Source organism: Capra hircus, chromosome 3 (genome assembly GCF_001704415.2).
Source record: "Capra hircus breed San Clemente chromosome 3, ASM170441v1, whole genome shotgun sequence".
Taxonomy (NCBI): Eukaryota; Metazoa; Chordata; class Mammalia; order Artiodactyla; family Bovidae; genus Capra; species Capra hircus.
In genome coordinates this window covers 69,920,098-69,943,153 of record NC_030810.1, presented here as the reverse complement: position 1 = coordinate 69,943,153, position 23,056 = coordinate 69,920,098, and the positions used below count along the sequence as shown (strand labels likewise).

General features: G+C 40.5%; 2 protein-coding genes across 5 annotated transcripts in view; one reads left to right on the top strand and one right to left on the bottom strand.

The window, feature by feature from the left end:
- The window catches only part of FAM69A (family with sequence similarity 69 member A), a 126,139-nt gene extending 123,924 nt beyond the window's left edge, over positions 1-2,215 (top strand). For 2 of the 3 annotated variants that reach the window (XM_018045766.1, XM_018045767.1), the window contains one exon: positions 195-2,209. In XM_018045766.1, the coding sequence (XP_017901255.1) occupies positions 195-1,007 (813 nt within the window). In that variant the 3' untranslated portion in view covers positions 1,008-2,209. Of the gene's footprint in view, positions 1-194 lie in introns of all 3 variants that reach the window. The other variant, XM_018045765.1, reaches the window with a different exon arrangement.
- RPL5 (ribosomal protein L5) lies at positions 2,408-10,586 on the bottom strand. Of its 2 annotated transcripts, none has more exons than XM_005678097.3 (8): positions 10,460-10,586; positions 9,215-9,284; positions 9,014-9,129; positions 8,077-8,211; positions 6,695-6,897; positions 5,491-5,668; positions 3,069-3,157; positions 2,408-2,571 (listed from the first exon to the last, which is right to left on the bottom strand). In XM_005678097.3, the coding sequence occupies exons 1-8, from the start codon at positions 10,460-10,462 to the stop codon at positions 2,472-2,474; spliced, it is 894 nt and encodes a 297-aa protein (XP_005678154.1). In that variant the 5' UTR covers positions 10,463-10,586; the 3' UTR covers positions 2,408-2,471. The 2 variants fall into 2 exon arrangements, with proteins under 2 accessions (XP_005678154.1, XP_017901257.1); XM_018045768.1 differs by having other exon boundaries at positions 3,069-3,154.

The following is a 23,056-nucleotide window of genomic DNA, read 5'->3' as shown; positions in this document are numbered from 1 at the left end:
AGAGTACTGGAGTGAGGTGCCATTGCCTTCTTCAATAAATATCTGGGAATGTATTAAATCTCCTATGGGTATTCCAGTAGGAAGGTTATTACTTAGCAGGGTAATCATTCCCATAAAGGAAGTTAGTATGTATGTTACACATGGGATACTCATTTTTCATACCTTCTGTGTAAGCCAAGTTCTTATCTTTACAGGCAAAGTTGGGTGACCAAGGGAACCTCTCTGAGCTGGTTAACCTCATCTTGACAGTAGCTGATGGAGACAAAGATGGCCAGGTTTCCTTGGGGGAAGCGAAGTCAGCATGGGCACTTCTTCAATTAAATGAATTTCTTCTCATGGTGATACTTCAAGATAAAGAACATACCCCCAAATTAATGGGATTCTGTGGTGATCTCTATGTGATGGAAAGCGTCGAATATACCTCTCTTTATGGAATAAGCCTTCCCTGGGTCATTGAACTTTTTATACCATCTGGGTTCAGAAGAAGCATGGATCAGTTGTTCACACCATCATGGCCTAGAAAGGCTAAAATAGCCATAGGACTTCTAGAATTTGTGGAAGATGTTTTCCATGGCCCATATGGAAACTTCCTCATGTGTGATACTAGTGCCAAAAACCTAGGATATAATGATAAATATGACTTGAAAATGGTGGACATGAGAAAAATTGTGCCAGAGACAAACCTGAAAGAACTTATAAAGGATCGTCACTGTGAGTCTGATTTGGACTGTGTCTATGGCACGGATTGTCGAACTAGCTGTGACCAGAGTACAATGAAATGTACTTCAGAAGTGATACAACCAAACTTGGCAAAAGCCTGTCAGTTACTCAAAGACTACCTACTGCGTGGTGCTCCAAGTGAAATTCGCGAGGAATTAGAAAAGCAGCTGTATTCTTGTATTGCTCTCAAAGTCACAGCAAATCAAATGGAAATGGAACATTCTTTGATACTAAATAACCTAAAAACATTACTGTGGAAGAAAATTTCCTACACAAATGACTCTTAGTTCATTTGGACATTGTGACCATTTTAAGAAACTTAGCACTTCAAAAGAAAACTATTCATCATTTTTTCTACATGGCTTGATTCAAACCCTTGCGTTAACAAACTCCTTTCCCCTGGTCCTAAGGAAGCCATCATCTTAAAATACATGTTGATTGCTGAAGGCAGGAGTTACAGGATCAAAAGGTCCAAAAATTTATTCCTGTCCTTTTAGAAACTCTTGGTAAACTTCCTAGTACATCTACCGTGTAACTATTTTGACTAATGACTTAAAAAATAATGCTGTGAAAAGCCTCATTCCATAAACATCAACAGTGAAGAGTATTTTGTAGATTTGTTAGCCAAATATCAGTGCTGGAAATTGTGTCTGCATTGAAGCTGCTATTTAAAAAAGAAAATTTATAAACTTACTAATGTCTTAGCATGGTAAAGTTTGCACATTAACAGGAATTAAGACTGCAAAGCAGGTAAATTAAAATTACTCCTTTATAAACAGGTGTTGGGTTAATAGCATGGTTTCTTATATTATACACTAAAATCCATTTATGTATGAAATTTTACATCGCTTCAGAATGTTGAGTGGCCCTTCCCCACTTGAAACCCATCAGGAAGATTCTTTCTGGCATCTTATGGAACTAACTGCCAATTTCAGAGGCTGAATATGGATGAGCTTTCATCATCCTAGATTTAAAGCATCTGTATCTTAGTAACCAGCCACTGGTCCTTCAAAGGCCCATCTTTAGGCCACAGACCCAACAGTTCCACATATCTTGAATCTGAGCTATTCAGAGTGGGACTCTGAAATCATACAACTTCCTATTAATAACTATTTTCAAACATTATTCCCTGTTGGCCAAAGGGCTGTTTCTTAAGAGGCATGTAAATTTACCCACCTAATGCTTTGTCATGTAAATTTGACATACAAGGGTTGATATGTGCTCCTCTCTTGTTTATTCAGATCTGGCATGTGCCTTTCAACTCTATAAAATGAAACAGCTCATGTGAGAAAGACCCAGTATTTTCTGCTCAAAGCTTCACCTGGTTAAAATGAACATGTTAAAATTATATGACCTTCATGGGACAATTTCCTCTGAAAAATTAAAGCCAGGAATTAGTATCAGTTTTTCTTACTTTAAAATTGTAAACTTTGAAGGTACTTTTTCTTCCCACTTATCATGTGGTTACAATAAATGAATTGAAGAAATACTTCTAGTGGAAGGTTTGTCTGTTGCTTACCAGACTTGAATTCACTCCTGTCAGGAGGAACTGATGCCCAAGAAGCAGATACGAACCTTTAGGCAATATGTAAGCTCTGGGAAAAGCTATACTTGTTTCTGGAAGGAAAATACCGGCTATGTCAGGTGCTTTCCAAAATTCCATTAACAAGAGCTTAACACAAACAGCTGCTTGTTCAATAAGTTTATTATTGTATTATCTGAAAAATCTTGATAGAAAATTGTGGTTTGGTTTAACTCTCAGCAGCTCGTTCCTGAGCTCTAAGGAAGCTTGCCTTCTTCTGAGCTACCCGATCTTTCTTCTGGGCAAGTGACATTTTGGGACGGTTCCACCTAGGAAACAAAAAGAAAAGAAAGGGATGTAACTTTTAAAAACCATAACTAAAGAGCATAGAGAATATTTAACTTTGAAAAAGACAGACTTTAAAAGTCAAATAATCCAATTCTCAACACATGTACTCATTTATGATCTTAGTCTAACTTTCCCAAATTCCAATTTCTGTGATATTGCCCTATTATATCACAGGACCAAAAATCAAGTGAAGATTTAAGTATAACGCTTAGACTCATTATTAAAATCCCATGTGCCATGCAGCACAGCCAAAAAAGCAGCAGTAGTTACAATGTACTGGGATAGAATGAGCCACCTCGGTAGCATCCGAGGCTAATACATTTCTATCACCACAGCCACTTTAGCAAACCTGGTTCCCCTCACCTCTGCAACATCATGCAGAGCTAGTGATCGAGTTTGCACAATTTCAGAGTATGAGTGAGATGCAACAAGGCAAGAACCCCTCCCAACCTTTCTTTCCAAAAGAAAAGATACACACCTCTTCTTTTTAACTTCTTTCTTAGGCTTCTTCTCATACACTGGATTCTCTCGTATTGCAGCATGAGCTTTCTTATACATCTCCTCCATCTGAAACAAAGCAAAGCAAACAGTACTTGGTTTCATTTCATATGCCCTAAACGATAATGTGACACGCTGTATTCTACTGCTTGCTCTATTTTGTCCTTCTAAGACAGATTCTCAAAAGGAGTTACACTAAGTCCATGTTGGTATCTGTATGAAAACCACATTTTCCTAAGTCCCAGTTTTTACCACAGGCAATATGAACTGACACTATTCACAAAACATAACTTAATCTTCCTCAAAAAAAAAAAATTTCACAAAAATTTCTGAACTGTTCAGCTATACTTCTTAAGTTCAGAATAAATTGTTTCTATAGAAACACATACTACGCTCACTTAAAACCATCTGACCTAAATTCTTTCATTCAAGTACAGATACAGGCCAGCATTTAAGAGGTTACAACAAGGAATATGTGGGCCAACAAACAAATGCCAAATACATCTCTGTCCTCCCACATTCCCCATTATTTCTATTTTCCACTTATTTCTGATAGGTCTTTACAAAAGTTATTCCCAGGAACCTCCTGATCTATTACCACAAATCACCATATCTGGCAGTATCAGGCCTTAGTGGAATCAGAAAGAGGTCTGAATTTCCGTAGAAAATCCTGAAAGGCTATTAGAAACATTACTGAGAATTTTGTTCTAAAATTTAACAAAAAACAATGTTGCAACTCTCTGAATTGTTTCAATACTCCCTAACCCAAGCAAATGACTACCAAACACACAGAAGACCAAGTCATGAAGAAAGGAAAATGCCTGAAACGCAGTAACAATCACCTTCAGTAAGAATGAGTCAAGTTAATCCAGATCTCTACACGTTCAGCGTGGATAAAATGCAATTACTACATGCATTTGTATAAAGCTCATTAGCCAAGGAAAATAATGCAAAAACTTAAAACAGCACTTGAGACCTCACCTAAATCCCTTTTAAAGTTTCTCTACTTCTCTTAGCTATTACAGCTCTCTACTGTATTTAACAAATTTAATGACTTCAAATGCAGCCATTTAACAAATCTAACCAACCCAGTTCACTTCTTCCACAAGGTCAATTCCATAGGAAATACAACCATGTATGTAGATAATACCATGAATTTAGTTTATAAAAGGACCACTTTCTGTTGGAGACATACCAGATGTGTACAGAAGATTTCAGGAGGCACACATAAGCAGAGGCCTCTACAGATAAAATGAATGAGCTTACTGTAAAAGGATTAGCCAAAGAATGGTCTGGCTGAAGTATACCATGCATTAAGAAAGTATCAGGAAGCAGACATCTGAAAACACATGTTGTAGCTTAGGAAGTTTTACAGGCAAAGCAGAATCAGTCAAAACTAAAAGGTATTTTTAATACTAGGGTGATGTCAATAGTAACAAAGAAATATACTCATGTGAAAATTAACATGCATCTACATTACTAATATAAAACTACCCATTTCCTAGCTCAGAAACTCAGAACTATAGTGTTTATTCAGTCTTAAAAGACTGTTTACTAAGCATACAAATGACATTAAGTAATCTACCACCCAATTATAATTCTATTTTAAATATAATTTTTAGACATAGGTATACCAAAATACAAACTATGCACCAACAGAAAAAACCTAATAACAATTACTTGACATATAAACCATCAATTTACATAAAATTCTTATTTGTAGGTTTTATAATCTGTGATTTTGGTGTTCTATGCCCTCATTATCAAAACTAGCACTATCATCTTCAATTACTTCAATATGTTAAGAGATAACCCTGAGACTCAACTTTAGGTGTGATAAACTTCACAACATTAAACTTGAGAAAACACGGGCCCTTTCACTTCTGCAACATCACACACAACTAGTGATAGACCTGTCCCTCTCCTTTTATGTGCATGCCTGAGACAGAAAACCAACATGGCACTTAAACTGGCATGAAGAATGAACCTTTCCCCTATTATCTCAAAAAAAGGGAAGTTTAGTAAATAGCACCTCGTATCAGAGTACAACCACATGAATGAATTTTTTAACTATAGAACAGCCAAATGCATAAGAGCCACCAAATGCTTTAGATTTGGATGCTTGCAGCTTGCCATCTTTAAGCATCTAAAAGATTCCTAGAAGCATGCTGACAAGCCTAGCTCCTTCTAATATCTTTTCTGACTTTTTCACTTGTCCTGGGCCCAATATCCCAATTTCATTTTAAGCCAAAAACTACTTTTTAAGGTCTATACCTACAAACATGCCCTTATTTAATTTTAACTGTTAACCTGAGATAAAACTGTATTAATGTACCTACCCAAAACAGATAGAAAACTCGGTTCTATAAATTTACCAATACAGGCATTTAAAAATTTTTTACCATGTCTGGAGTTACGTTGTTCTTTATGTACTGAGAGAACTGTTTCTTGTAAGCATCTTCATCTTCTTCAATCAGGTAACGCATGTAATCTGCCACGTTTTGCCCCATGATGTGCTTTCGGTGTACCTCAGCACTGAATTCTTTGCTTTCTGAATCATAACCAGGGAACCGTTTGGTACTGAAATAAAGTTTTCCATATTTTAGTATATACTGGTTGAAATCAGTTTACTACCAGGAATTCATTTCAGTAGCTGCCATCAGTCCCGTCTTGAAACAATTAATTGCATCATATGCAACCAAAGGACCAACTACGGACTGCTCAGTTAGTGGGATATCATCATTCAGCAGCTAATTTCTGAATTCCTGGACAGAAAATCATGCCACAAGCACGTTTAAAAACTATTAAATGAACCAAGGCCACTATAAAGTTAGTTCTCCATATTTCATAGACACATCTCAAAACTACTTTCCTGAAAACCTACAATTACTTAGTGGTGCCTCAGGGTACATGCTAAAAGTGATTTGTTCCAGATTACATTTAACAGGTGCCTTGCAAGAGAACTGGCAAGACATAACCCCCTCCCTGCAAACCCCCTACATTATAGAAATAAGTGCCAGTTAGGTTATATTTTACTGTTTACCACTCCCCTGCCAAAACAGGCAAGTGAGGGGGAGGGGAAGTATTGGTGGAATAGAGTTGCTCATTTCTAACCAAAATTTACCTTGTGGCCCAGCTCGTAAAGAATCCCCCTGCAATGCAGGAGACCTGGGTTCGATCCCTGGGTTGGGAAGATTCCCTGGGAGAAAGGAAGGGCTACCCACTCCAGTATTCTGGCCTGGAGAATTCCATGGACTCTATAGTCCATGGGGTCGCAAACAGTCAGACATGCCTGAGCGACTTTCACTTTACTTGAACCAAAACTTAGCCACACACAAAAGGTAGTGGTTTCAACACTGGCTTCTCTACTTACCGGCTCTAAAACCTTGGACAATTCATTTTACCTCTGAAGCCCAGTCTCTCCGCTTATAATCCATGTTACAATCCCTTCCTACCCCGCCAAGTTCCTTTTACACAGTACCCAGCACATGGCAAGTACACAATGATACTACTATTACTTTCACTGGTTCAGTTTTCTCCAAAGCCCAACTGCTTAGAAATAGTGCAGTTCTGGAGTCCAGGAAACGTCGTCTTGAATACTATTACCTGTGAGGGATAGACAAGCCTCCATCGACAGCTCCCTTTAGGGCCCCAAAAACTTTATTCCCGGTAGTAGTTCTGGCAAGTCCTGCATCCAAGTAACAGGTGAAGGCACCAGGTTGACCATCAATGCTTTCCACATTGTATTCATCACCAGTCACCTCGACTTGGCCTTCATAAATTTTGTCCATACCAAACCTATTAAGAAGCTATTAACAAAGAAGCCAGTCTAAATGCTTATCAGAATATATTCAAACAACTCTAAAATATCTCAAAATTCACAACTTTAATAGCCAAACAAACAAATTCTTTCCAATTCACTTTTCTCTTTATCCCAACCTACTTTTGAAGACATTTCAGGCATCCAATTTTAATCACAAGTATAACTGTTTAATAATTTCTGAATCGGCTACACGGTCCATACTTGATTTTTGTAGCAATCAATTAGGACACAGTACTTAAAAGAACATCTTTTTATCTCTACCAAGGTACTACATTATGTTAATTAAGCCACTACTCTGCTAGTACACGTCAGGTGGCTATGGTTTCACAAGTAGTGCCTTTGCACTAAAATGCTCTCATATAAAAGACAGTGTTCCGCAACCAAACATGTTTATAACCGGTGAAGATGTGGGTCCCCAACAATAACACATGCTTAACAACTCCAATGCAAAACAAGGTCAGTAACCAAGAAAACAAAAACAAGGCAAAAATTACACTTTCATTTCCTTTCTGTATTATACGAAATGCTGCCACCCAGAGGCAAAGATTATTAAAACAAAACTGAATACGCCCACCAATGCCTACCCCCACCCCAAAAGCTTAAGGCACCGCTTCTCAAAACTTAGCATGTATGTAAATCACGTCGACATCCTATCAAAACATAATTTCTGAAGGTGTGGAGAAGTCTGCATTTTTAACATACGCTGATGCTCACAAGATCTACACTTCTGAGTAGATCTGTCCAACAAGTAGCCACCAACCAGCCACAGCCGGTTATTCATATTTAAGTTAAAAACTCAGTTACGAGTAGCACTAAAACATCTCAAGCACTCAATATATGTGGCTAGTGGTTACCACATCAGACAGCATAGATTACAGATATCCATCACTGCAGAAAATTCTACTGGCCTAGATACACCCAACAAACGGGAAGGAAAACTGGAGAGGAAAAAAAGGCTTCCCCAGATTAGAAAGTGTATCTGTTAGAAACAATGCATTTATAAAATTATCTTCTGCAGTGGTGCCCTTGTAAACCACAGGGCAACAAGGGCACTCCTCTGTCCCCATGGTTGAAGGTATCTGATCCATGTATGCACCATCTATGTTACAGACAACTCCAGTAAGCCACTTCCAAAATATGCCAATTGAAATAATCTTGTACATACCCTGCGGGCCAGCAGCAGGCCAGTACAATATGCCGCAGCATAATTTGTCAGGCCAACCTTCACACCGTATTTTGGGAGTTCGTGAGCATAAGCTGCACAAACTATCATATCTCCTTCTATACGGGCATAAGCAATCTACAATAAAAGAAAAATGAGGTTAGTAATCTGTTTTCACTGATTACTTGTCCCAAGTATCTTTGTCAAAGGACTTAACGAAAAGCTAGATACACACCTGCATCACTTAAGACTTGTCTTTGTTAATTAAATCCACTCACTGTTTTAACTACAGATCTGGCTTCCTCACCTACAGCAGGTAGGTTTGAGTCAAATGCCACAATACATGTCTCAAATTACACAGCTGGTAATGGACAGGGAAGCCCAGTGTGCTGCAGTCCACTGGGTCGCAAAGAGTTGGACATGGCTGAGCAAACTGCTGCTTTCTGAAAATCTTTTGCACGGGAGACACCTTCATACACATTTACTAAAACTACTTCAAACAATATACAGGAATAAGAACACTCTTAAGAGTTTAATATTCACACCCACCTACCTCTTCAAAGCAGTGGATTGACTTAGTGCACAACAAATTCTATTATCCTACTGGAATTACAATGGGCAAGAACCTTCTACTAGGTCTTAAATTTATCCTCCCAACCCCCACAAAACAGCATAGAACCATAAATTTCTCTAACCCACCCCCCTAAAGTGAATGGATTAAAATCTTCTGAGTATTTTTTTTTTAACACTACCAATTTTCCAGGCTCCACCTTCAGACCTACTAAAACTACTCAATGAACGTTTTTTGGAGTGCCAGGCACCAAACTAGACAGACCTAATCCATACATTTGTTCTGCTTCCCAGGTATGTCTCTAGCACAGTGAGGGAAGAAGTGGGGTGGAGGTTACCAACTATTATTTAAGTCTAAAATACAACTTACCTGACAAATGATATCTCTGTTCGTTACACGAACTATCATTCTGTATTTAGGTGTGTTGTACTTATTTTTATCTTGGATTACCAATCGTTTCCGAGCATAGTAGTCAGTTTTGCCCTCTGAAAGAAAAAAATAAATTAAAAAAGTCCACTCTGCTACAAAGCAGAACCTTTTCCTACTGAGAATATGAAAACCTGACCATACCTCGTCTTCTTCTGAATTTCACTTGGTATCTCTTGAAGTAGGCCTTGTTCTTGACAACTTTAACAAACCCCTTTAAGATAAAAGAATAAGTTATTAAAACTTTGATAAACGTTTTAGCTTGATACCTTTGACATTTAACTTTGTAACAAAGTAACAACTTAACTGTAACAAAGTAACAACCTAAACTTCAAAAGTGAATCCAGAAAACCATCACTTTCTCAAATCTGAGAAATCAAATCATTTTTCTTCTATTTCCCATCTATCAAGACTGACAGTTCTATAAAACAAAATAAAAATGAATCAGCGCCAAAACAGGAATGAAAAAACAAACATACGAAATGCAGGCCAATTTATTATAGTAACCAGATATAAAACGAACACTATTAAAGTTTTAAACACTCTCCACTTTCATTCCCTCTTGGACCAACAATCCTTGTGTCCAACTTTTGCTTAAGACAACTATTTTGTAAACGTCAGTCTGTTCTTAATGCTGTCCCATTTCGTGAACCTAGTATTTTCCCTTTCCACGAACTTTTTTCAAAAGCCTAAATTTCTTGTCACGAAACACAACTGGCCAAGCACATATTCAGCAATTACTTCCAATTAAAACAACAGTCCCCCACAAACTACAGCACCACACCACCCGAAAACCCACTAAAATCTGGTACCAGCGACAATTTAGAGAAAAAGGCAGGAGAGGCACATCAAAGTAAATGGGCTTGCTTTCGGGGCCCAAAGACACCACAGCCTCCGGGCTCTACTGACGGTTTTGGGTTAAAAGCCACTTCTTCGGCCCAGTAACACAGATTTTCGAAACAACTTGCCGACCCCGACGCTCCCTCGGAAAAGCCACCAGTCATGAGCGGAGCTGGGTCCGGGAAGCCACAGCCCGTCTCCACTCAGTCCAGTAGTCTGAGACCGACTCCATGCAATCTTCCCTTCCGGGCCGCCTGCCGGAGCTCCCCTCTGCCAAGCCAGAACTATCCACACCGTTTGTCTATTATACTCACCTCCTCCTCAATCCCCTGTCCCAGCTCCCATCTTCTTCAACCCCTCCCCCAACTAAGCTTGAGCGCCGTGGCAGCCATTAAGGCCACGCTGGGAGCTGCAGCCCGACCACAGCGGAGCCGGCAATCTAACGCCATCCGACTCCTGCGCCGCGCTAAACAGACTCTAGGCGGGCTTTAGGACAAGGAGAGGGAGGCCCCATGCATCTGTAGCCCCAGCAGCGGGATACCCACTCACCATGCTGAGGAACAGAACCCCAACTCCGCGGCTTGCCACAGAGCTGCAGAACCAGCACGGCTCCGGGGGGGAAAAAGGCCGCGGCGCGCGCGCAGGCGCAGTATGTAGCGCCGACGATCACGCCAGCGACGTGTGGAAGAGAGACCAGCCGGTCGGCCGGAGTGCAGTGTGCCTCCCCCTGCTGGTAGGAAGACCGGAGCTGACCTTCACCTTCCCCCGACGAATCCTCAGAGCCGCAGAGTCCCACAGCTCCAGACTGGTAATCCGACAGGGAGCGACAGTGAGCACTAGCATGGAAGATTATTAACGGCATTCACTTTCCAATGCTAACAAGTTGTTTCGTAACAAACCTGTATTACTTTTGTAAGCAAGAAAAACAAATTTAATTAAGTAGAATGAATTTGCTGTAGAGCACTTTTGCCTGCTCCTTGACTACGCTTCCGAGTCCAGAGCGTATGCCCCTCACGAAGCTTTGCCTCAGTGCTCCAGGCCTGGGTTAGGGGCCTCCCACAGCACCTTTGTACCTGCCTAGCCTACCCTAGACTGTAAACTCCCTGAGGGTAGTAGGCCCTGCTGTTAAATTCCTTTGCTTCTCTAGCACTTAGTCTAATCTGTCTGATACTTGATGAAACTGCAAACAAACCCAAATTGAGAGACATTCTACAAAGTAACTGGTATGTATCCTTCAAAAATGACAAAATCATGACCGTTAAGGAAAAACTAAAGAGCTATTCCGGATTGAAACAGACAACTACATGCAATGTGCGATTCTAGGCTTCATCCTGGACAATAAAGCAAAAAAAAAAAAAAGAAAAAGGAAGAGCTTTTTTTTTTTTGCTTTTCTACGAAGAATATTCTCAGAATACTCAGTGAAATTTGAATGAAATCTGTGGATTAGATGGTGGTAATAGATCAATGTCAATTTCATTCTGATAACCACACTATGGTTATGTATGAGAATGTTCTTGTTTTTCAGGAAATATACTTTGAACTATTTTGGAGTTCAAAATAGGCATTATTACACAATTTACTCTCAAAAAATTACAAAAAATAATTATATTTGCATGTGTACACATATACATGTAAAGAGAAGGAAAATGAAAAAGCAAATGTATTAAAATGTTAACAATAGGGAACCTGGAAGAAGGGTATATGGAAATTTTTTGTACTACTGTTCTTACAACCAATTTGTGATTTTGAAATTATTTCAGAATGAAAAATAAAACATGGTGAGGACTTTCCTGGTGGTCCAGTGGCTAAGACTGTCCCCAATGCAGCAGGCCCGGATTCAACCCCTGGTCAAAGAATTAGATCCTACATGCCTCAACTAAAAACTCCTCATGCTGCTGCTGCTGCTGCTAAGTCGCATCAGTCGTGTCCAACTCTGTGTGACCCCATAGACGACAGCCCACCAGGCTCCCCCATCTCTGGGAATCTCCAGGCAAGAACACTGGAGTGGGTTGCCATTTCCTTCTCCAATGCATGGAAGTGAAAAGTGAAAGTGAAGTCACACAGTCATGTCCGACTTTTAGCGACCCCATGGACTATAGCCCACCAGGCTCCTCCATCCTTGGGATTTTCCAGGCAAGAGTACTGGAGTGGGATGCCATTGCCTTCTCCATGCTGAAACTATTAATAAAAAATCTCAAATGCAACAACGGGGATTGAAAATCCTGCTTGCTGCAACTAAGACCTGGAGGAGCCAAAAAAATAAAAGAGAGAGAGAGAGACATTAGGAATTCCCTGCCAGATCAGTGGTTAGGAAATCCCTGGTTGAGGAATTGAGACCCCATAAGCAGCTCAATGTGGTCAAAGGAAAAATAATTAAAAATAAAACATTGATTCCTCTTAAAATAGGAGATATTTCTCTTATTATTTGAAGTGAAAACAAACTCAGTTTTATCAAATATGTCAAATATTTAAAACAAATAGAAAATAAATCAGCAATTTTTAGTTCTGGTAATGCCAAAGAATTGATGCTTTTAAACTGTGGTGTTGGAGAAGACTCTTGAGAGTCCCTTGGACTGCAAAGAGATCCAATCAGTCCATTCTAAAGGAGATCAGCCCTGGGATTTCTTTGGAAAGAATGATGCGAAAGCTGAAACTCCAGTACTTTGGCCACCTCATGCGAAGAGTTGACTCATTGGCAAAGACTCTGATGCTGGGAGGGATTGGGGGCAGGAGGAGAAGGGGACGACAGAGGATGAGATGGCTGGATGGCATCACTGACTCAATGGACGTGAGTCTGAGTGAACTCGGGGAATTGGTGATGGACAGGGAGGCCTGGCGTGCTGCGATGCATGGGGTTGCAAAGAGTTGGACACGACTGAGCGACTGAACTGAACTGATGATCAAAAAACATCTAATTATCTGAAAATGTTTTTTCCCGTTTGTAATTGGTTTTTACCTTATGTGATTTTATGGTTGTACACTGAAGGGTAGCAAAAAAACAAAAAAAGGTTGGATCCTTTTTTTTTTATATCAACATATTAGAAACCTTTTAAAACTGCCCTTTTGTGTAGGAAAAAATAATTAGTCTTCAATGAAAGAATACACTTTATTTCTTAAAAGGAAAATGTGTAAAGCCATGATTCTGTGGGACTGAAAGTCTGGAAAACATCAAGGACAATGAAACTTAGTTATGATTGAGTATGTCTGGGTGTTCTGCTGGTAGGTTACTTATATATTGAAAGACTAATAAGATAAAGACATAAAAAATTCATAAATTATGATAAATTTATTCCATAAAACTTCCTTTTTTATCTCTTCAACAAAATTTCTATGTTGCTATCACCAAGATAGCACATCATTTGTGATCTACAGATAGTAAGGCCAAATTGAACAAATTTTCTTGAGTCATTGTGGTTCTTAAATAATTTTTATTAATTTCAGTTAGGAGAAATTTTGTTGTGCTGAAGCAAGAGAAATGAATTTTAAATAAAGTTCATAAAGCAATACTTAGACTTGGATATGAACCTTGATATTTCCCATATCACAGTCAAACAAATGGTGTAATATATGATCAATTATTACTTTCAATAGAATACAACAGAAACTATTACCAGATATTTTTATATCATCATATAAACCACTGCATTTTTTCCCCCAGATTTCTTTGTCTCGGAATAGTATCCACAATTACCCAGGTTTTATTATTCTTCTTACAGTATTTCAATGATGGGGTATGATAAAAGAAAACAAAATAGTAGCATGTTGCTTGATTTGTTCAAATGTCTTTTCCATCAGACTATCCACACTGACCTTTCAGGGTCAGAAAACAATCTCTATAGAAATTAGTTTTAGGTTTATTTGTGCTTGAGTTTACTTCTTCACAGTCATGCAAACTTTTCCATTTCCTTGTTCTAATTTCCTTATATTTCATTCTAATGTCAATTTGTTGAATATCTCTCATGCAATTTCATTCAACATAGAAAAAATGTATCTACAATTTTTATGGTTTAAAAAATTAGATCTGTTTGAACACTTGTATATTATTAAAAGCAAGTAATATTTTAAAAATAGCACAAATTCAAAAAAATTTTTTATTTGTTTTGCCAAAGACTGATTTGCTCTCTGTCTGAGCACCTTTCCCTGTTTCACTTGACTCTTCCACAGCATCTCATATCTTGTTTAAATCAAATCTAACTTTTAGCAGGATGAATACCTCTAAACCTAAAATACCTCTAAAACTGGAACATAAAGATAAGCAGGAAATTGGAGGCTTGGCTTTACTCAGTCATAAAACTTCATTATTCTAGAATCTTTTGTGTTCCTTTTATCACAAAGAAAGGATTTGATGAGTTAGTTTTTGGTTTTTTTTTTTACTTTCCTAATAAAAAATTTCCATTACTCAAATTCTTTTGCACTCCAAAGCAGTTATCTGTTTCAAAGAGCAGCACAACCTAAAACCTCATGACATTCAGGCACAGATGCCTTTTGTGTTGAGGACACAGCACAAGAAATGTGAAACAGCATTTCCCTGGGGCCTGAAGGTGTTCATTGCCAGGGCAGAGGCTTAGAGTTTCTGGTAAGAGCTGAATGCTGAGTTCCAAGTGACAGAGGCAGCCATGGCCGTGCATTCCATAATAAATCTACTTTTCTGTGCGTTTGAGAGATGTGAGGTTTTATAAAGTACAGACCTAGGGTAAGGGACCTGGCAAGGGCCCCTCTTGCCTGGGTCTTGGGAAGGTATTTTCTAGAAGCATCACAACCCCTGAAGATCATCTGACTTGAAATGTTTGTACTCCTCCCTGTTGGGCTGTTCTTCCAGACTTATCTCAATGACTCAGACTTGGTTAGGGGGGATAGTGAGTGGGGAACAGAGAGGGGGTGGCAGGATTTCTACACATGGATCAGAAATAACAGACATCTACTGAGAACTTACTGTGTGCCAAAGTCTATGCTGAGTATTTATTACATTATCTCATTTTAATCTCAAAACTGATCCAGCAATAGTTCATTATCCTCACTTTACAGATGAAGAAAAGCATGCCACAGCCAATCACTGTGGAACACAGAAGGACTTTTCAAATCTGAGCCTGTCTTAAAACTGTACTAAAGGAAGGACCTTGTTCTATAAAAAGTTCATTAATGTGTGTATTTGACTTTGGAGTATATTCCATGATGTATTTTTGTTTGACTAAGATGTTAACATTGTTTGTGTGAAAGTGTTAGTCTCTCAGTTGTGTCCGACTTTTTGCAGTCCCATACACTGTAGCCTGCCAGGCTCCTCTGTCTATGGAATTTTCCAGGCAAGAATACTAGAGTGGGATATATGTATACCTATGGCTGATTCATGTTAAGGTTTGACAGAAAACAACAAAACTCTGTAAAGCAATTATCTTTCAATAAAGAAATAAATTAAAGATTCTTTACTGTCTGAGCCACCAGCAGCTGAAACATTGGTTGGCTTAGACTAACTACAATTAGTTTGAAAGTGTAACTAATTCTAACTTTTGAAAATAAAGAAGGAATTCCCTGGCTGTCCAGTGGCCAGGACTCTGCGCTTCTTCTGCAGGGAGCATGGGTTTGGTCCCTGGTTAGGAAACTAAGATCCTGCAAGCCATGTAGTCAACAAATAAATTAAGGTGAGACTGTAGCTAGTGAACTGCTTGTCATCTTCTAAGTCATCAAAATGAAACTAAAGTTTTACAAACTTCCAGAGAATGAAGACTTAACAAAACTCCGATCAGTCCGAACTAAGAGACATAGCTTGTTGACTAGATGAAACCCATAGTATTAGAAGCAGGAGAGAAGCCCTTGAAGCTAAAGAAGGCAGTCTCAGGACAAATCTGGGAAGTCCATCCATTTTATTAGATGGTCAGTTAATATATGAAAGTCAGAAAGCTTAAATGATTCAGTAATATTTAGGAGTTTTCCTGGAGACTAAATTTATAGCAAGTCCTTAAGAAAAAGTTTGAACGTCTAGAGACTGCTAAACTTTAAAGGTCAGCGCTGTCTTCAGGGCAATTATCATCTATTATGCTCAAGTTAAAAATCTATTATTGCCACAAAATCCATGGGGATATAAAATAAGGAGAAATCCCTATCTGTCCAGTGGTTAGGACTGTGTGCTTCCACTATTGAGGTGGGAAGCACAGGTATGATCCCTGGTTGGGGAAATAAAGTCCTGCAAACCTTACTGTGTGGCCAAAAAAAAGCAAAACAAAAAAATTGAAATGAGAGGAAAGAAGCAGCTGGCTAGGCCTGTGTTAGGTGGTAAGGAACTCACCTGGGAGTTAAAAGTATGTCTTCATCTTTCCTGGAATCATCCGAGATAAGATAGTCTTATCTTACCAGTTCTTCAAGGCTTAAAATATATGACTCATAACAAACTCCATAAATCTTTTTGAGATTGTACTTGTTAAATGACACCAATAATATCTGTCTCCCTCTTCAGTTACTTTGGGAATGTAGGGAGGACCCAAGATACACACAAGAAAGCCCACCAAGTTCTTTGGGAGAAACAACGTAAATTACTGTGGTTGATTCGCCCCTTAGCCCACGACGATAAAACCGGCTTCTAGAGTCTCCCTGTTTCCTGAGTCAACTTCTTCAAGGAAATGTTGCAAGCAAAAAAAAAGGTGTAATTAGATCTGTTACAGACAACTTCAAAGTTATGGTCATGATGTTCTGAGTCATCCCTGCATTTCTATGTGGGGACAGCATCTTGGAGAGTCTGTGCTTAAAGGCACAGTGTCTTGAATGGCATTTAACTCAGGCATCATGGCTATTAGATGAGTCAATACACAGAACGACTCTAGTATAATAGCAATGGAGGGCAGGACAAGTACATGAAATATACTTGCGATACAGCAATAACACCAAAAGCCTTCTAGTCATACCTGATACCTGTCTTCTAATCAAGTTCCACGTGCATATCCTGGTGGCTGTATGTACTTGTTTTTTTTCTTTGGCCGTGCAATACAGCTTGTGGAATCTTGGTTACCAGACCAGGGATTGAACCCAGGCCATGGCAGTGAAACACCTGAACCCTAACCACTAGGCCCCCAAGGAACTCCCGTGGTAGCTGCACTTTTAATATGTATATATAATATCTGACCACTCCTATCTCTCATGCCCTGATCTAAGCTACCATCATCTGCTACCCAGATCATTGCATTAACTTACAGGTCTCTCTGTTTCAAACCTTGCACTTCTACAATCTATTCTCCACACAGTCAGACTGATCTTTCAAAATATATGTCACTTCTGTCCTCAAAACCCTCCAGTGCCCAGAGTTCCTTCCAGGGCCTATGAAGCCCTGCACGGTCTGTTCCTGCCCCTATGTTCTTCTAACTTCATCTCCTCTCTTCCTATCCCTTCCTCATTCTGTCCCAGCTGGCCTTGACCCACTCCTCTTGAGTTTTAGCATTTGCACTAAATATTCCCTCTGTCTTTATCACCCATCCCCCAGGTATCCATGGGATGTGCTGCCTTACTTCTTTCAAATCTCTATTCAGTCATCTTCCTTTCAGAAAGGCCTTTCTTAGCCACTCCATCTGATATAGAATTCTCCATCACTCTATTCCTCATAGCCTGCTTTTCCTCCAAAGCATTTATTACCACCCAGCAATTGTCAATTTATTTGTTAATTTTTAAATTGTCTGCCCTCCATGCTACAAACACTCCCTTAAGAAAGGGAGGAACATTATCTGTTGCAATCACTGCTGTAGCACCAGCATGAAACAGAGCTTGGTATGAAGTTAACTGAATGATAAATGAAATGAAAATAATATCATGATAGGCACACTGTAATCTCTAATCATGTATTCTGATCATCCCATTTATCAACTGTTATGTAACAATCTACCTCAAAACATAGAAGCTTAAAATGATACTGTCATTCATTTGTTTTGCTGTGAATCTGTAGTTTGGGTAGGACTCAGCTTAGATGGCTTAGCTCTGCTCCATTTGGCATCAACTAAAGTGGCTCAGCTGGAGCCAGAAGGACCCATATTCTAAATGGCCCATTCACAAGGCTGATAGTTTGGGGTTGCTGTTGGCTAGGAGCTTGGTTCCTCTCCATGTGGGCCTCTCTGAATGATGACCAGACTCCCAGAAAGAGAGTTCCAAGAGAACAGGAGAGAAGTGCATGGCAGAGTGTGACTTCTATAGTACTCTGCGGGACAAGGCAGTCACAAAGGCCCACCTGGAGGAGAGGCATGGACTTCACCTCTTACAGGGGGAGTGGCATGGTTCTAGAAGCACATGTAGAATAGGAGAGATTGTTACAGCTTTAAAAAAGAAAAACAAAGAAAACAAACACAGTATTCTAGGGATTCCCTGGTAGTCCAGAGGTTAAGACTCTGACTATCCACTGTAGAGAACATGGGTTTGGTCCCTGGCTGGGGAGTTAGCATTCTGCATGCTAGCATTGAGCAGGCCCCCAAAAAATACATATATATATATATATATAAAGTCTTCAAGGAATTGCCTGGTGATCTGGTGGTTAGAACTCCATGCTTCTACTGCATGGATTCAATCCTTGGTTTGGGAAGCCATGTGACCCCCTCAAAAAAAATCTCTTATGCTAATTAAACCAATTTTTGATTGTGTAAAATCATTATAACAACAAATATATTGATTTGTATGGAAATGTGCTATGTAATAACTGTACTTTTTTTGAGCTCATGTTAAAAAGTTATGCTTAAAGTATCTCAGAAGAAAATATATTCAATTCTTTCTGGACATTGTCTCCAGTCCTACTTCCAGTGGCTTGTTTCTGGCTTCTATAACTACCTCTTCTTTTATTTATTTGTTTTATTTTTGGTTGCCTGGGATCTTCATTGCTGAGTGAGGGTCTTCTCTAGTTGCAGCAGGTGGGGGCTACCCTTCATTGTGGTGCATGGGCTTCTCACTGTGGTGGCTTCACTAGTCATGGAGCACAGGCTCTAGGTGGTCAGGCTCAGTAGCTGCAGCACATGAGTTTTGCAGAATCTTCCTGGACTGGGAATCAAACTCATGTACCCTGCATTGGCAGGGGGGTTCTTATCCATTGTTTCACCAAGGAAGTCCTATAACCGCCCCTTTAAAAGGGGTTTCAATGAGAACTGAATTCTTGATCTTTTCTTTTCTTCTACTATTAAAAAATTATAGAAAAAAATTAAATATCAATTAAAAAGTCAATACACATATTCTAACCGCACATCTCAAATGTTCTCTTAGCTGTCTTCATTTTCAAATATTCTTTCTTTCATGGAGTTGGATATGCATGATTATTCATCTTTGAATTTTATGTTCGGTTTTTTAAAACTAATTTTATGGAAGTATAGTTGATTTACAATATTATGTTAATTTCTGCTATATAGCAAAGCAATTCAATTATACATATATACCTTGTTTTTCTTATTCTTTTTCATTATGGTTTATCACAGGATATTGAATATAGTTCCCCAGGCTCTTGGGACTTTGTTGTTTATCCATTTTATATATATAATAGTTTGCATCTGCTAACCCCAAACTCCCAATCCTTCCCTTCACATCCTCTCTCTCCAAGTCTGTTCTCTATATCTGTGACTGTTTCTGTTTTGTAGATAAGTTATTTGTGTCATATTTTAGATTCTACATATAAGTTATATCATCATATGATAAATTTGGATTTCTTTATCAAGTGGACCTCAGTTCAGCTCCATGGCTTGAAAAGCATATAAAATACCTACTACTTGCCTGGTACTGTGATGTTGAAGTAGGAATTAGGAACAGTTATATTCCTGCCTCAGAGCCGAGGATATTTGATCAAATAGAACATTTCATTCATCTCAGAATACTGAGCAGCAAAAAGTCATCATAATATGACTTAGTTACTCCACAGTATTTATATTTTCTATAAAGAAGAGAACAAGAAACGTGAAAAATATCATTTATTCAAGGTAATGCCTTTTGAATTTCCTGTGCTGATTACTAGCAGGGCCATATTTTAATGAACATATCTTATATTTCCTCTGAAAGCTTGGCCAAAACAAGAATATTTGTTTCCTCTCTGTGCTGGTGCATGCTCAGTCATGTTCGACTCTTTGGGGCTCCATGGACTGTAGCCCACCAGGCTCCTCTGTCCATGGGATTTCCCAGGCAAGTATACTGGAGTGCATTGCCATTTCCTCCTCCAGGGGATCTTCCCGACCCAGGGACTGAACCTGCATCTCCTGCATTGCAGGCAGATTCTCTACCTGCTGAGCCACCGGGGAAGTCTCTCTGTAGAGTACTTTTTTTCCCATGCAATTTGAAGTACTGTTTGGTCTTGTCAAAATGGACAGAGTATCCACAGCCAAGGACAGAGTTGAAAGTAGTGCCTGGCAGTCCAGTCAGATGGATGAAGCAGCCTGATTTTCTGAGGTGGCTGTGCACTGAGGGTGAGTGAGACAGGCTACAACTCAAGGTCTGCAGTAATAAGAGTCAGTGAGACAAGACACACACCACAAACTCACTAAAAGTAACAGTACAGAAAGTGAGTAACAATGCAAGGGGGACAGTGTGTTATTAAGTGTCACAGAACACACAAGTTAGGAAGTGTGGCGCCCTAGAGCGCCTAGCAGAGAGCAACTCTAGAGCCCTGGAATACTTTGTGCAAAAAGAGGGAATTGGATAGGTGGGGGAGGGTGCTGGGTGCAGGCTGCTGATGAACAAAGGTGGAATGCTGGGGCTTCCCTGGTAGCTCAGTGGTATAAAGAATCTGCCTACTAATGCAGGAGACACGGGTTTGATCCATGGTCTGGGAATATCCAACATGCCACGGAGCCACTAAGCCCACGCACCACAGCTATTAAGACTGTGCTCTAGAGCCTGGGAGCCGCAACTAATGGTCCACATGCTGCAACTACGGAAGCCACGCACCCTAGAAGCCACGCTCTGCAGCAAGGGAAGCCACCACACTGAGCACCCCACTGAGCACCCCGCGCGCCACCACTAGAGGACACCCCGCTGCTCACTGCAGCTACAGGAAAAGCCCACCCAGGGATGACAACCCAGCACAGCCAGAAATAAGCAAACCGTTGTTTTAAAGGTGGAATGCAGGGATCAATGTGAAGGTGGCAGTTGGGGTAGACTTGGGCACAGGTGGAGTGAAGGACCCGGTGGGGCACAGGTCTTCCACACTTCCCGGGAGTGGTGGGAAGAAATGGGGGAAGCTGGGCAGGATCTGGACAGGGAGAAAGCTCAGACTACTGCGTCTGGCTTCCCTCTGGTGTCTAACCATGAGCTTCGGAAGGTTTTTTAGCAGGAAAGGTTCTGAAACCTGGTGTTACATTCTCACGATCACAGGACTGCTCCTCACAAGTTCTTCATATTATTTTGTTAAATGAAACGAGTTGCAGTGCTAGAGTTTACTCCGAATTTTTGTTTCTTAAAGAGTGTCAAAATTCATGATTATTAGATTACCGATACACACCCTCTTTATTGTGAGAGGAAGCCATGTTTTTCTTCTCCAGTGATGTGGTGAAGAGCAGACTGGCTCTGCTGACATGGGTGAGTTAGTCAATGTCTCTGTGCCTCCCAGGAGTAACATGCGGGCAGTCAGAGCATCTGTCAGCTAGAGGCGTATCAGGAGGATGGTCTGAGCCAGTACAGGGCCGCACCTTAGAGCAGGACCTGGCACGCAGAGAACGCTGCACAAGGGCTTGTTAACTGAGTCACAGACAATTCTGATAGCACTTTCCCCTGTCAGGACAGACTCAACATAAATGCTGGAGGTGTCAGGCCTTGTTCAAACCTCATTTTCTTCTAGAAAGAGAGTTTCAAGTGGAGTATACCCCAGAACCTTCTCAGTAATGGAGGGTTAGAGCTGGAAGAGGCTTCTGAGAGCAACCAGTGCGGTGGTCCTGCAGGCGAGGAAACTGAGGCTGTAGCCCCGTGGAACAGCAGCCTCTGAACACCCCCCAGGCTGTCTCTCCCCTCACACAGGGGGCCTCCCTCTGCCTCTGACACACTGAGCATATTCCCGCCTCTGGGCCACTGCTCTTGCTCTTTGCCCAGAGGTCACTGTGGCCCCGGGCCACGGCCCTCAGGCCTCAGGTCACACGTGTCCCGTGAGGTATTTTTCGAAGTGTATAAATTTACAGTTAATTATGGGTAGTTTTGGCAACCTGCTCCAGTTTTCTTGCCTGTAGAATCCCATAGACAGAGGAGCCTGGTGGGCTATAGTCCATGGGGTCTCAAAGAGTTAGACACAACTGATTGAGTGTGCACACGCGCACACGTGCACACACACCCCCAATGGGTAGTTTGACACTGCTTGCAGTGCCTCGGTGCACCAGAAGGACTGCACTCAGAAGGCTGCCAGATAGAGCTGTGTTTCAAGAGACAAAAGGCAAATAGGGAAATGAACAAGTGACCTGCTCTTCTCCGTCCAAGCGTCCCTGAGGAAGGGCACGGCTCTTGGCTGCTGTCCTGACATGTGGGAAGCAGGAAAGGAGGATGCAAGTGAAAAGCTGGGGGGAGCTTTTAAAGCTTCCTCTTCTCCCACTAACGGAGGAGCAGCAGCAGGTCAGTGTAAGTGTCTGTGCTTGTGTTTCAGGCGCAGTGAGGGGGTAGGGAGGAATCCTCAGAAAGAGAAGACTGGCAATGACAGAGTCAATAGGTGTCAGTACATGACTTCACAAAACAAACGAGAAACCGGAAGTAAGCAGAGGGCTGCACGGACATTATGCAGTTCATATTCATGCATACTTCTGTGTTTGGTCCTAAAATATGAGACGGCCTGTATGTGCACCACAACTGCCCTTTGTATCTCAATCTACTAAAATACGCTGACGGACATTGTGCCTTCATCGTGGAATTGAATGCATCGCCTGGGCTCATTGTCTTCTAATTTTTGCCCTCTTTCCTTAACTCACTAATACCTGCTGCCAGTCTTCAGTTGAGACAAAGACAAGCTCAGGGTGGGACACCTTTTCAAGAACACCTGAAGTTCAGTAGCAGTGACTTCATATATTCTAAAGACTTTAAGTGACTGAATCAATTCTGGGATGACTTCAAATTTGAAACCAACAAACCAGAAAGACTTCAGACCATTGTGGACTGCAGGGCCAGGGTGGTGTCAAAGACAGAGAATGGGCTTTAGTATCTGCACAATCTCATTAGCACCATAGTCATTGATACAGA

Bases quoted from the DNA above. Each gene is read 5' to 3' on its own strand.
- RPL5 (XM_005678097.3), bottom strand. The intron at 6,898-8,076 runs GTATGTACAAGA...CTTTGTTAATAG, and splicing joins GCCTGCTGCTGGCCCGCAGG to CTTCTTAATAGGTTTGGTAT. The intron at 2,572-3,068 runs GTGTGTATCTTT...TTTGTTTCCTAG, and splicing joins AAAGAAGTTAAAAAGAAGAG to GTGGAACCGTCCCAAAATGT.